Genomic DNA, 15,341 nt, shown 5'->3' on the forward strand with positions numbered 1-15,341 from the left:
ACATGAATTTCAGTATGGAAACAAAATTCCAGCTTAAATCTCATCTACAGCATGGTTCAGACCTCCCACTGTGGCAGGACTGKCAGGTTGTTACTCTGCTGTCTGTAGTGTTTGTAGAAGGCCGTGCTTTTGTGCTTTTCCTCTAGTTTACATTTAGATTCCCATCTATACTATTAAAACTGTCCCTAGTGGATTTTCCCTTTGATATGGGAAGAAGCTGTCCTTTTGCTTCCTCTCTGWGGATTGGTATTCCCCAGAAGACCACACTTTCCCTCGGTGCTTTTTCCATGTTAGGACTCTGGGGTAGCTTTGCAGCATCAGCACCACCATGTGTTTCTCTTCAGTCAGTTGTCCATGCAGCTCCCAGACCTCTCCCACACCCTGCTGAAGCTGTTTGGAGTTTAGGGTCATGAGAACCAGTTGCTTTAGGACTTCTTCAGTAAATATATCCGTGTCTTTGATTTATCTCTGCTGATTCCTCTTGCCTTTGTCTGATTCCTGCATTTCATCCATCCTGTTCAAGTTTAGTGACGTGTAAAGGTGAAGCTGCACGCAGGCAGAGCATAAACAAGTGTCTGTTTCCTTTTTTAGTCCTTGAAGGGAGAATTGTTTTATTCAGTTTAAATAAATCATCCAGATGTGTGCCTGTATCATCTGAGCTGCATTTTGCCTCAAGAATCCTTCAGTTTTAAGAATCATCATGAGCTACTGTTTCAAGTTTTCTTAAAAAAAAAAATTAGTTGCTCTAACAGCCACTAAATTATAAGAAAAATAAGATACAAATGCTACAAAAATCACTAAATTATTTTAAAAATACTAAAACTCACCCTCACAAAATTWAAAAAAAAACATGTAAAGGGAACTRTGAATGTGATCATGCACAAAATGCAGTTAAAAGCTGAAATGGAAGAAAAAAATTGAAACAAAGCAGTCTCCACTCCATCTGGTGTGACTATCAGAGGGGCCACACGTGAGAGTGTTGGTGCAAGACACACGTGGTGTTTGGTGCAAGAAAGGACAACACATGACCTTGAATAATGCAGATATTCTGATTATGTTCCTGGCCATATTTTTTGGGTCTTATACCTCTCTCTCTATCTCTCTCTCTGTCTTTGCACTGATCCTGGCATTTCCCTTGACAACCTACTGGCCTATTTGGGATCTCTAGGGACTGCATCCCTACAAATCTGGCTGCTGTGATTATTTTTGTACTCGTCCCAAATTTCCCTGTGGAGCAGCGGAATTGTGCCAGATGTGGTTCATGTGCTTTGCTTCCCCTGGGCCCTCCTCACAGGAGGCTGTGTGCCAGCAGGAGGGACACCAACAGGGGGCTGAAGCAATGGCACTGGTGCCTGCCCCAGTTCCTGGGAAAAGTGGGATCCCCTTTCCTTCCTTGGAGCAGGGGCTGCAGGATGTGTCTGCACAGGCTCTTCAGCAGCTTGAAGAGGTGACAGCTCTGGTTGCAGGTACAGAAATTTAGCTGAGTGTAACAAAATGTTTTCCCAGTCTTTCTGGGGATCTGGGCCAACCTGTGAGGAAGGTGAGAAACCACAGCAAGTGAGAAATGATCTGTTTGGCAGCAGAAGACTTTTCCATGTTGGATTTATTGAATTACGTGTGATTTGTGATGGGAGAGAGAATTCAGGACTTTATCAGCTGGGTATAGGATGAGACACCCTTTAATTAAAAATCAGCATTAATGGGTTCTGTGGGAACAGCTTTACAGGTCTTAATGTCTAATGTCTTAAACTCAAAGCAAAATGCAGAAGCTACAATGTCTATGGTAACAAGAAGAAAAAAAAAAGGTTGTTTCTATTAATCCCAGAACACACTGTCTTGATAAAATCACTGAAAACTGGGTTTTATTTYCAAAAGTAGGGGAAAGTGTAATCTTCCTTATCTTCAACTGCTTCCATTTCTTGACACCAGAAAAATTTCTGGTTGTGGAAGCAGTGTCACCTGCAGGCTCTTTCAGAGGATGTCTTTGCATTGCTGTTATCCCAAGGGCCTGGATTATAGAGACTGAAAGGAACAGAGCTGATACAGGGATGGGCACCAAGCTTCATGATAAATTCACCCTCTCTTGGTCATCAGTAGAAGAGAGAGATTCTGTGACAATTTTTAACCTTTTCTTTCACTGACTGTCCTATTTAGTCCATAAACTATAAATTATCTGCCTTCTCATTTCCCTTTAGAACTTCCTTCAGTATCACAGATAGCAATTCTCTTGGGTGGCCTTATTGATACAAATCTAATTAAATTTTAGCTCAGTTGTTCTCAGTTTGTTTTTACTTTTTCAAGGCTGCTGCTTCTATTTTGGACTTGTGGAAGGACCAGTATAGTTGGAAGTTTACTGATTTTTGCCAGCTAAACTAGTGGGTTCAGTAATGTAGGTCTGGCTAAAAACCTTATTTTGGTCGTATCCTGGGATACACCAACAATACTGTTTTGTTATTTCTTCTATACCATATATATATATWTATATATCTTCAGAATAATTTATRGCTGTCAGTGTTATGTAAATATCCCTGCACTAAGTACTAATGATATGGAGAGTGTTATGTTGGCCCATTTCATCAGAGAAAAATAAACAGGAAAATCTCAGGCAACTGATGCACTTTGAGAGACTGCAACACAAATGCCACTTGTTATGAAGTTGCCATGATTTGTTCACTCTGGGTTGAATGATTTTTATTCTTGTGTGTTCCTAAATCAGAGAAATTTTGTGTTCAGGGTGTGTTTATCCCTACTGGTGAAGTTCTAGAGTAGTTTGCCTTTTCCCTGCAGTCCTGTGGAGTGAAGGGTGCTGCATAGCATGGAAGCAGACACTCCAATCTTGTAATACTATCAGCAGAAGAGCTCTGGTGAGTGTAGGATGCAGTAGCAGTTGTTAACATTGAACTCTTAAATGAGACACTTGGAGTAAGGCAAACGAGCTYCTGGCAGCCATGGGAGGGACAGATCCAAGTACCAAAATGCCACCTGTCAGTCTGTAGCTGTGTCACATTGGCAGCTCCAGCACTGGCCTCTTTCCTCGTGCTGACAGGGAGATGAGGGTGGATCTGGGCACACACAGTCCAGCAGTGCCTCTCCAGTGGGTGGGGGACATGTCCTGCATGTCTGCAACACAGAGCCACCCGTGGGGTGCTGCTCACTGATGGCTGAGAGTGACAAGTGCGTTTCTGTCCTGCATCTGTGCAGGAGAGGCAGAGGGAAAGYGAGCACGTATCCTTCATCTCCTTCTAATCTGGCTCTCCCCAGATGAGTGCTAAGGACACTGCGCTCCCAGCACGGCCCCTGGGGCCCCAGGGCAGCAAGGAGCAGTGGTGAGGTGAGACTCCAACCTGCACAGCTCCTGCTGAAGCTCTTGACATCTTGTAAAATCAGAACTTCTTTCTCAGCAGGGAATAACACTGGTAAACTGTGGAGAGCCAGATGGGGTCAAGCACCTGAATCCCCTGCTAATGTGTGGGGTGATGTGAGCTGCCAGGCCTCTGTGGGAGGAAACTGAGGCTGTCACCGTGGTGTTAATCAGATTCCTGCCAGGAAAAAATAGCAAGTGAGCTATTTTAGTCACCCAGGACACCAGCGCAGTGGCTTTGTGACATGGACCAAATATAGGTTACATGCACAGCCCGGGAGTGCTTGCCTGTCTGAATTGTGTCTTCTGCAGGTGTTGGTGTAACTTCCCCTCCTGGGATTTGTTTGCATTTACATGAAGTTATAAAGGCCCATGTCGCTGGTAAGGAGCAAGAATTAACTTTTGCTTAAAACATCACAGCAATAACAAACTGAAAAGCCTGGGGAGGGAAATGGAAGAAGTAAACTCCTGCTTTCCCCCCCTTTCAAAAATCAAAAGATGTGGCTTTCTTTGGAAAATATATACTTACGCAATTTGTCCTAATTTTGGCTCTTAATAACCAGCGCAGCTCAGTGAGAGCTGAATGGTTGCTGCAATTAAACCATGTAATGTTATTTGTGGCTCTTTTTGAGAAAGGACTGGTTTGTCTCAGCCCACAAGCCTTATTTTAATCACCATTTTAAGTGCAAATGTGATTTTAAAGGTAGTTATTCCTGTTCATGAGCATGACAGGAGCTTAAAGCAAAGCCTTTGAGATACCAGAGGGGACCTGTAACAATTACTAGCTAGTTTAGCAGTGCCTCAGTAAGGGCATGCTTGGCAGCAACAAGCTTTATTCTCCAAACGCTCTTTAGACAAACTCAGCAAGGCTGAATCACCATATGCCCTCCATCTAAAACCCCTCTAGGCTGAACCCACTCGTTCTGGTAGGTCACATTTTGAGGAAGGGGCTCAAAAGAGAAACCAGACTTCAGCAACCCTACACTTTTACATTAGTGAACGTAAGGGATTAGGTTGTTTTTTCTTGCCCTTTGCTTGCCTGGAAGTGCTGGCTTGTTGTTGCTGAAGTGCACAAGCTGTCATGGAATAAAGCTGCGCTGCTCAAATACAGGCACTAAGCAGCTTGTTTCTTGCTGCTGGTGCAAGAGCAGAGCTGCTTGTCAGTGCCCTGACCCAGGCACCCGCTGTGSGGAGCTGTGCTGGGAGCAGGAGCTCCACAATGAGCTGCACCAAACACTCTCAGCCCCAGCTTTACCTGGAGTGGGGAGGAAGGGCCTCCAACACTCCCTGGTCCATCAGTGCWKCTCGGTCAGTGCATGAGTGTTTGTYCTGYCCACAGCTCTGCCCCTTGAACTGTGGATTATGGCAGCATTGTAGGAAAACACCACTCCCACAGCCACCCATTTRTGAGGCAGTGTTTAACACTACACGGTCACTAAATGGACTGGGGAGGGGGAGGGCTTTTAAAGATTTGAGAAAATGGCTCTTTGTCATTTGAAGAACCACTTTTGTGGAAAAATCTTAATTGTGCACACACACAAGATCACCTACGTAACCCGCCCTCTCCCAAGTGTGGTCATGGAGTGGACCCTGGGATCTCACAGGGGTCTCACCTGGCAGATGCTGGTTTCTCTGGGTTTTATCTGCCTTCCTTGCTCAGCCAGCCTGCAGCTGTCCTAGGGATGAGCTCGGGGACTTTTCCATCACTCCTTTTGGCACAGGTCTGTCATCCCCCAAGCAGAAAAGGGGGATGCTGGCACAGCAGGTCATCACTTTGGGGATAAATCTCTATCAGCCAAAGCACAGTATGGGTGAAGCAGGATTGCTGCTGAAAACACTGTAGAGAATGTCAGCTTGATTATTGTTTGTGATCTGTAGGATTATTGACTGCAGTSGGGTGGAAGCCCCCTTTGCATAGGGCTTGGCACAGTTAACAAGCCTGCAATGCAATTAGGTAGTTGAAGCAATAAGAAATAGGAACTGTGTCAGACCCATTCAGATTCACAACCAGTGCTTTGATTGACCTCACTGTAAATCCTCTCTGTTGCATCCCAAGTATGAGATGTGGTCTTTCTCCTGAAGGGTACTTGCACACCAAAGGAATGTTTTAAAGCAATATAATTGGCTTTCTCAGCTGTGATTTCAGAAGGGAGAGGCCAGAAGGGAAGAATCACCTTCAAATTCAGCAATCCYCCTTTAAAAGTGCACCCTATTGCAATTGATTGCCAAGTAAAAGATGCACAGCTCTGACATTCAGATTAAACTGTTTCAAAACTGAATATTGTATAATATATTATGTGAAGCATGCTTTCTATGAAGTATCTTTTATTTTTACAAGGCAACTGAYTCCATATTTGAAAAATATATTTGGTGTTGACTGTAGCTTTGACTTCTCTAATTCAAGAGCTGTGTTGAAGAACACAACATTGTTGGGAACAATTTTAAGTGAAATGCATACTCTGAAGGCTTCCAGGGAAGGGCACTTTGCCTGAAGGGAGTCACATCAAAAGCTCTGCCCAGCTTTTAATTTTCAAGGTTTCTTGAGAAACTTTATCATTACACACTTTAGTACTGACATTCAGTATGAGGCAAACCAGATCTATTTGCATTTGTGCCCCTACCTAGTTCAGTTGCCGGCATATATGCAAAATGCTGGATGAAAAAAAAAATACACGTGTTCTAAGTTCTCATCTGATCTCAGAGATTAAGTGGGAAAAATTCCTGAAAATTAGATTCAGAAATTGTTAGTGCCTAGCAATTTTGCTGGGGAAAGGCAAGCTGAGATGGGGTCCCAGAAGCTACACATTARCTATGATATGAATACAGAAGATGTAGGGTTGTGGGCATTCTGTGACTGAAAAGTGAACAACTCCTGTCAGCCCAAAGTGCAACTCCTCACCCTGCTCTAATCACAAGTCTCAACTTGGCCAGCAGCCCTGTGCTAAAAACATCCAYTTTTCTCCAACACAATTCTATAAATGGAGCTGGGACAACTGTGCCAGCATCACAGAATATCTCAATTTGGCAGGACCCAAAAGATCATCAGGTGCAACTTGGGTGCCTGGTTTGGAGATACCTGAATTTCAGTGCAGTGGATCCCTCTCAGCTCTGTAACTGCAGTGTGCCAGGGCCACAGTTGCTGCAGGCAGCCCAGCTTTGCTGCCTTTGGCCTGGCAGTGCCTCTCCCAGCCGATGATTTGTGTCTCCAGCAGATGGCTCAGCCAGCCCGCAGTCAGCCGTGCCTGCCTCTCCCTGGCAGTCTCACTGCAGGGAAATGCTCTTGTGTTCTCTGCACATTACTCTAGGTTGGCACCTTTGAAATCAGCCTAAGTTTAGGATTATACAGAAAAGAGGGTTTATGAACACCAAACTAAATATTCTTTAGTACCTCAGAAAACAGCAATTTTGAATTCAAGATTTTTTCAGCAACAGTGGCTGTATATCAATGACTTAATACCACCACGTCACAGCTGCAGAGTTTTGTGCATGTGTTTTCATGCCCAGCAAATTTAAATTCTGTAATGACAAGGATCAAAATGGAAAGTATGCAGCTAATGCATCAGTTCTGCTTTTTAATGTAAGCATCTCTGGTCTTCTCTACGTTACTGGAAACATCACTATGACGAATTTCCCCTTCTAAAGATCAATATCTGTTAGTAAAATAAATGCTGAACTAGATGGAAAGCTGGCATTCAACAGCACTTGATTTCCACCTGCTAATTGCTGCTTACAGTAAAGCCAAATACATAYTGAGACAGGACACTTACAATCATATGAGCTGTGGTTTATATGACTTTCCTTCAGAAAAATCTGCACTATCTGCTTSCTTATTTCTAATGACAAAATACACCACTTCATTTGATTATGCCCTTTCATGCTTTTCTCCTRTAAGAATACAAGCCTGTCTTTTCTAAATCTGATGTAAATTAATTTCAGRTTTCACATGTAATGATTTCTAGTCATGCATGCTTTGAAGCTAATACTTCTAAAATGAGATGGTTTCTCTTTCAAAATTCAGCGATCACCAGTAACTGAGTAAACTCAGCAGAGCATGTTATTCTACTCATTATTTGCATAAATTGTATCTGCAAAACTGGGACTCCACAGATTTTTTTCTGTACATTTTCTTTGAATTAAGCAACACAGTGAACCAACATTTGCTATGGAATATGGTTAATCTGTCCAAAGTYGTATGTAAGGATGGGAACAAAGATTTGACAGTGATCCCAGCTAACTACAGATGCCCATTTTTTGGGGAAGTATGAAAACAGTCTGTTGGCATTCTTGTGTAATTTTTACTTGAAGAATCATAAAAACTTCGGCAAGCCAGAAGTTTACATACATACTAATACCACAAACTAAGATATAAAAGCCATTTATTCAAAAAAATGTGGTGGTGTCAAATCACATACACAAGCCAATATTGAGCTACAAACACAGACCAAACAGTTCTATAAACAGAAATYGGAGTGTTCATATACCATAGTACCTGAAAAAGACCATTAATAAAAAGGAGTCCATAAGTATTTAATTTCACTTTTTCTATATGGCTCCTTGCTGAATGTCTTTGCCTAAGTTAGTGTACAATGAGCCAGAGGTAGAGTCCCAAGTAAAGCATCTAATGCCTCAGGGCTCCATTAAAAACCTTTATTCTTCTAAACAAAAGGAAAGTCTAGTCTATAGTTTTCTGTATGACACTGAAGTAAAGCCTCTTTGCTTGAACAGTACGGCATTCCCAAGCGCATTTGGCATTAACCTAGATTGGGACTGTGCTTTGTGGAACCACCTCAGTTCTCCTCCCCTTCGGACTCCGACTCTAGAAAAGAAAGTAAAACACTTCATGTAGGTTGCACAAGGACATTGATGAGAGTAATTCTACTGAAATAACAAGGTATYTTTCCAAAATGAAAATGAACATTTTCACCACACCTAATACTTCCTAGGAAAGGTTGGCATATCAGAATAAACCAGAAAGAAACACACAACTTCAGGAGGTGAAGATTCACTCTGCTGCCCTTCATGGTGGAGCTCTTCATTTACAGATGTCACTAAAATTGTCACCATGTCGCTATGAGTGATTCTGGTGCTCATCTGCAGAGCCACACAATGTGTATCTGAGCTGAGTTTAATAAAGTGACAGCATTATTTGCTCACTCTTCTAATCTCTATGAGCAGGCTGTATTGCTCTCATGCAGGAAGCACCCTTAAAACTATTTGTTCTGCAAATATCAATCAACATCACCATCCTGCCTATCCAGAAAGGCATAAGTGGTATTACCCTACAAGAGGTATGAAACACGTACAAACCAAATTTTTTTACAATTTTTATGGCATAAGATAAATTTYATTTAGTAGTAGAAGCAGAAGTAACTTAGAAACAGGAATACACATGCTGGTTTTGTAACCTAAAGCTACTTTGCACCGTGTTGTATTTCTGTGTTCACCTGACAGGAAAGGGCTCACTGCCAACAAATATTACACCGTAGATCAGATTCCTGAGAGCAAACATGATCTGCATGTTCTTACAGAAACATTTTGTCTCCATTTGTACTGGACTTTGTAATTAAGGACATCTGGCAGAGGGGACATGCAGGAAAGGATAAAAATAAAGAGCAGCCAAGGCATACAAGCAGAAAATTAAAAGGGGAAAAAACATGCTTAATTAGACCAAGCTTGCCCATCCAAAATCTCAAGTGTGAAAGAAGCTGCCATTTTMATACTTCTACCTGAACATGTGAATTGCTGATAAATTTTATTTATTCCTTGTAATTTCTACATATGCCTTCCAAATTTATAAAACTAATCATATTAAATGGRTGCAAATGAACCCTAGTAATTCTATCCCTATYTATTACACATGGATTTATCTTCCYAACTGATGTGGAATTATTTTTCCGTGCTGTAAAAGATAACTTACTTATTCAGTACAAGTATTTGCCCATGAGGAACATGAGAAAAACCAGGTTAGGGACTAAAGGAACTAGTTCCCCTYCTAAATAACCACTTGAAAGCAGCAAATACAGACCACATAATCTTAGCCTGACCATTCAGCTAAACCCAGTTTCAAGAGCCAGGGCACAGACAAGCTCAAGCTAAGTGCCATTAAACATGGTAATAGCAGAAAAGACAGAAAAATGTTTGTCTGCATGTGCTAGCACCAAGGCATTCCAGGATGTTATCAGGGCAGAGTTCCTCTCTGCAGAAGCTAAGAGAGTTTATCTATAGACAAGTGGTACCCAATGAATAAAGGACTTCACAGGGACACCATGATCACTAAAAAAGCAGCAAGTAGTGTTAGGATTAGGTATGGTCAGAAACAATTCAGACAGTCATGCCTGCTGTTTTGTATTTCAAGTCCTGCATACTTCATGCCTGGTACAAATAAAACGTGAAGAAAAAGAAATTTTCTTCAAAAAAATCCTCAGCAAAGAGACTATCATAGTTGTTCAAATGAACCCATACCTTCTTCAGCGTTTTGCAGCCACTCCACAAATTTCTTCATCTGGTCAAGAAAAACACTTTTGCCTTTAGCAACATGTGCTTCTTTATACCACTTGAGGATAGCTTCTTCACTCAGAACATCAGCTAAAATACAGACCAGAGATTGGAAAAAAAAAATAAAATTTTTAGAGATCAGCAGATTTCAAACATAAAAGAAGAAAGATTTTTTAAAAGGAACATAAAGTTAATATGATTGCAGTGGAACAAACTTTGCATGGTCTATATTAGGCTACAAATACAGAATATTTGATGCAYATAATGGGTTCCAGATGTAATAAAACGTGTAACATATTAGGCTTAAAATAAAGTRTCAAATACTGTGCTTCTGTCAAGAAGAGCTCTTTATTCAACTCTTTTAAATACACCACATAAGATGGCTGGATAAAAGAAATATAATAATCAGCCTGTMCATCTTGGAAGTTACCACAATAAGCATTATTACACTTTTTCTTGTTGCTGTATCACAGAATTGTCCGTGATTGTAGAAATCCAAAGTGACAGATAACTCCTGAATGAACACTTAAGAGCCAGCCAGTAGGGATTTTTGTAATCATTTTCCCYTGAAGGTTTTATATTGTTTTTAGCTAATAAGTTTTAAGGTCACTATTCAGACCACCCATTTTAAGGGATTAGCTTGGATGGACAGCACAGCTGACATTTTTATGTCAAGCATCAGGAACAAAATAGCTGTCAGTGAGGACATGTGAGGCTGAGTACAATTCAGAATAAAGAAAAACTAATAAATAGCAAGGACACTTATTGTTACTAACATGCAGATTTAGGTCTAGCAACAGACCTCTAGCCCCAGGACAAAGCTCCTGTGATCCAGCCAAGCCAAGTATCTCAGTAATTGATGGCTGTGGAGGCAAAATCTGGGATCCACAATGGCATTTTGGCAGTTATATAATGCAAGAAGCAAGAACAAACAACAACATCATCAACAACAACAAAATTCAAACTGTATTTGTTCTATAAAAAGACTAAAGATAGCTTTCTACACCTCATTAAAATTTCCATTCTTTTTGTCTTTGAACAAACTACCCTCCCTGCTCTGCAAAATCAACACACTTATGTACTTCACTGCTTCCTTCAGCTTCCTGGTGCTGTCCCACCCACYGGGTATTTGCTTGCCAAAGCACCGACCCTGACCAGCACCTTCTGCTTCAGCYTAAAGTTAGAGCAGATGTGGCAGGGAAGGGAAGAAGACAAACAGAAATAAATGACAYTAAAACCCCAAAGCATCTGATCAAATGAGACAGAAGAGACACATTTCACATACGCTGTTGAATAATAAACAGATGGAAGSAACCAGAGATATGTTTGAACTTAATCAAAACTATTCTAAGACATCCAACAGTAACTGAATATGAAATCTCCCTGAAAATTAGGAATTTAGACAGTGTGTATGACTGGAAATTACTGTGTCTCTCAAGCACTTTTCCAAAATAAAACCTCTTCTGCAGTTTACTGCAGCTGACAGTAATGCTGAGAAAATGCAGGGAAAACAGGACTGAGCTGGCTCCAGGCTTTTGTCCGTACTTATAAATGGTGCTTAGTGAACCTACAAGTGGCACACAAAGCCACTATCTTTCTGAAATCACAACCTGTCACAAGGATCTTTTTCTCCAATGTTACAGAAATGCTGGAGACAAGAAAGAAGTTTCAAACACGTGTGAATTAAATACTTCCTGGTAGTCCTTAGCAGCAGCTCAAAGGTATTACAGTCTTTAACGAACCTGGATTTTAATTTAGCAAACCTGAAAATATTTGACATGGACCCATAAGCTTGCAGTTTAATATAAAGCACATGTGAAAAGATTGTATTCACTTCAGAGTCCTGAAGTTCACACAACTACATCTGCAAAATTACTCAGGGTATGACACAGGGACCRGCAAAGAAAATAAGGAAAGATTTCAAAAAAAAAAACCAACAACAGCCAAATAGAGTAATCCCATTCCCAGCTCAAGCTCCAGGGCACTGTGGACATTCACAAGTATGAAGCTGCTGTAYAGAAGAAAGTGCTGAAGCCCCTTGCTGCACCACAGGTCACATTGTGACACTGTACACAGAAGCACCTCCAGGTAGGCACATAGCTCAGTTCAAAAGTAATAGGACTTAAATCTGTTTTTTTTGTTTTGCAGCTTGTAAGCTCAATGGTTTTGTTGCCAAAGAGGAAAGGGGAATTTCTCCCTCCCTTCCCAAAACCCCAATCTGATAAAAGCAGCATGTAATCTCACTGTGYGCCTCAATGATTAAAACATTTGCAAGTCTGGAAGTTGAAAAATTTGCCTGTATTAAACTCCATGGCAATAARCCTCCTACCCTAACAGAGAAGAACAAAATGCCCTGAACTACAAAAAGACAATTGCAATGCTTCTTTCATTTCTGAGAAATATTACGTGTAATACATTCATGCCTGCAGTGCTCATAAGRGATGACATTTTCCCATCAGCACGAAGATGCTCAATTCAACAATCAGGCAGGACAGGGTGTAGTTAATGATACCTCTAAGTTGCTTTGAAGCAGTGGGAACACTGGAGGAAAATGGATGGAGGATGAAGGGAATGACTCATTTSGTATATATATAGCTATTCCTCATTGAAGTTGATTATAGATATATTTTAATGGCTGCAGCTGAACACTGGGGTTTGTGGGCGTGAGCACATCATTTKCACTGCAGTCCCAGGTGATGTCAGCCCCAGAGAGCTGCTTTTCCTGCAGGTGCAGCCAACTGCCACTCACAGCACCCACGGCCAGAGCCTCCAGGGACATCCCTCATGAAAGGGAGAAGCTGCAGAGCAGAGACTGAACAGCCCAGTCAAGTCTCTTTACTTCAGGGTTAACTGGAAACTTACTTGAAGTTCAGGTCTYGGCTTTGCACTCAATCACCCAGTTCAAATGAATTTCTGCTTTTAACTCAAACCACATAGCCACAGGCAGTAAAGGAAAAAGCACAGCCTGGCAGCTGCCAACACAGTCAATCAATCTGCAAAATTCAACTCTATTGCAGCTAACTCAGCTGGGAGAACAGAGCCTTCAGGCAAGGGTTCTTTCAACGCAAGGAATGTCACCCACAGTACAGTTAAGGCCTTTCTGGTTTGTTTTGGGCTTTTCCCAGGAAAATTTTGCATCAAGTACCACAAAAAGGTACTTGAATAATGAAGATATTTAAAGATAACTGTGATCCGTCAAAAAACAAAACCCCTGTATGAAATGGAACTTGAAGATTCCATTCTTCTAAGTGCAGTTTGAGAATTGCTGTCAGTCTGCATAATTTGGTTACTGTATCTCTGTTCTGCAAAAGAGTATCTTTGAGGCCTAATTATACCTCAAACCAGAGTCCTACTTCACATGTACTTGTAATCAGTTCTTTCTTTTTATATTTTGTAAATGTTGTCTTGAATTCTAATGGAAAAAGTACACAGAAGCTTTGTTTGCTGTTCAAAGGGTGAAATTCTGATCCTCATGAAAGGAATGATTATTAATTTCAACAGCATCAAGATTTCACATTTAAAATTTCAAGGATGAACACAAACTAAAAGAAAGGAGATCAACAGGTGAATATGATATATAGCATGTAATCCAGTAACAACAGTGCTTATTTTACCAACAGTTAAGGGGCACACTGCAACACAGAAGGAACTAACAAACACCGTACATCTTACAGTGCAAGCAAAGAGACTGCAAACTTATCGAGTACCACTCAGAATCCAGCAACTCTCATCTGCAATTGGCTTTTCGATTTTAGTCAAAATGCAGCCAGCAGATTAACAAATCTACTGGTTTTAAGTGAAAAAAGCACAGCTTATTTTTCCCTATACTGTCTAAGGAACACATGGGTAGAGGAGGAGTAGTAGTAATAATAATAACAACACTAATAATGTCAACAAGCTTTAACTAACTACAGAACTGCTTCTGAAAATTATATGTACAAGCCAGTAAGAAGCTGCTGCTTCTTACTTAAGGCAAAATTGGGTTTGCACAGGGGAAAAAGAGGATGCCCCTTCTTGTTTAGAGACAGAATAATAAATAAAAATATCAGCRCCACAGGCTTTCAAGACCTTCTAGGTGCTAATGAGACCCAGCTGTCAACATGTTTAGGTATTTCCAGGTAATTCATGGGAAAGTAATCCAAGGGCTATTTTATGATGGAAATATGGAAAGCATTGAGATGCAGGATGTTGGACATGCTGATGAGAATAGTCATAGAACTAAATTAGTCAAAGCGTGACTGGCATTAAGTGCCTATCATCACTGCTGACTATTTTTATGCCCAGGAAGCACTCCCTCATAATGAGTAACAAGCAACAAACTGTCCACATTCATGCTGGTACAAAGCTGCAGCTCTCTCTGCCCATTCACAGATGCCTCAGGTACCTTTATTTGTCACGAGATGAAGCTCGTTAGGGACCCTGAAACCTCTCTGGATCTTGTGCACATTACGCTTAAGAACAACAGAAAGGCGAACAAGGATGATGGTTCCCTCACCACTGGCACAGCCAAGAACAGCTTAAGGAGAATTTTTTCCTTGGCTATTAGGAAACATAAGATACAGCCTATCTGGCAAGGTATCTAAACAAAGTGTATGTCTGTAAACAGACTTGATGGCTTGTTTTCAGTGGATAGATATCTGGGGAGAAGGAGAGGGTGAAATCCACCAGCACTGAAGCAAAGAAGAGGCAGGCAGCACGGCACTGCACAAGCCACACCATGAGCCATTGGAACTAGAGTCATGTGGAAGAAATAGGAACTGAAGACCTAGAGCTCCCAGAATTTTCCCTGGTTGGCAAAGTAGCACACCCTCACYGAATGGACAGTGTGTAACTCCAAAGCTGCCAAAACCAGAGTGAGCTGAAGACTTCCTCAYYRTGTCCAGTGCCCAGAAGGACCCTAYAGCAGGGGCTGKGAGSTGAGGTGAGCAGCTGCCAGSAGGCAGCAGCAGATCTGTCACACAGGGCAGATCCAGCTTCAGCCTAAATGGGGCCAGGAAGGGCTGCAGCTGTGCTGCCGCATGACTGCATCAGATGGCAGAAGGGCAGGTGCTGCAGCACACCCCAGATATTCCAAACAGGAATACAGGCACAGCACATATTGCACATATTGGACAGGCCATACAGCAGCTCCAAACACTCCTCTAGACCTCATGTGAATCCTAAACAGGATCGTGGCACCTGTAGTGCTGAGGCTAAAGTCTTCTCAGCCCTCCAAACAAGCCTGCTCAAGTAATCTCCAGAGTCAGAACAGGAGGATGTAGGGTGCGCAGAGTAGATGGGAACTGGGTTCTTCAAGCATRTTAAGTKTAATATAAAATTCWGTGATTTATKTTATTTTTAATTTTTAAATGCTTGGGAATGTCAGGGYTGCTCTTGCAGGCTAACCCAGTAATGAATCTACAAAAATTCTGAAGGCAATCCTACACAAGACTATTTCTGGTTTAACCATCACTTATGCTCTGAGTGCACAGCAATTAYGCCTCCC

The 15,341-nt window shown here is 41.6% G+C and overlaps 1 protein-coding gene across 1 annotated transcript in view; it reads right to left on the reverse strand.

Annotated features, from left to right (window-relative positions):
• Positions 1-7,720: 7,720 nt before the first annotated feature.
• The window catches only part of BZW2 (basic leucine zipper and W2 domains 2), a 56,333-nt gene continuing 48,712 nt past the window's right edge, over positions 7,721-15,341 (reverse strand). The window contains exons 11-12 of the mRNA XM_057371640.1: positions 9,824-9,946; positions 7,721-8,177 (exon numbers count right to left, since the gene is read on the reverse strand). Of these exons, the coding sequence (XP_057227623.1) occupies positions 8,149-8,177; positions 9,824-9,946 (152 nt within the window). The 3' untranslated portion in view covers positions 7,721-8,148. The remainder of the gene's footprint in view (positions 8,178-9,823; positions 9,947-15,341) is intronic.

This window comes from Malurus melanocephalus, unplaced genomic scaffold (genome assembly GCF_030028575.1).
Source record: "Malurus melanocephalus ecotype Western Australia unplaced genomic scaffold, MMel_1.1 scaffold_150, whole genome shotgun sequence".
Lineage (NCBI taxonomy): Eukaryota > Metazoa > Chordata > Aves > Passeriformes > Maluridae > Malurus > Malurus melanocephalus.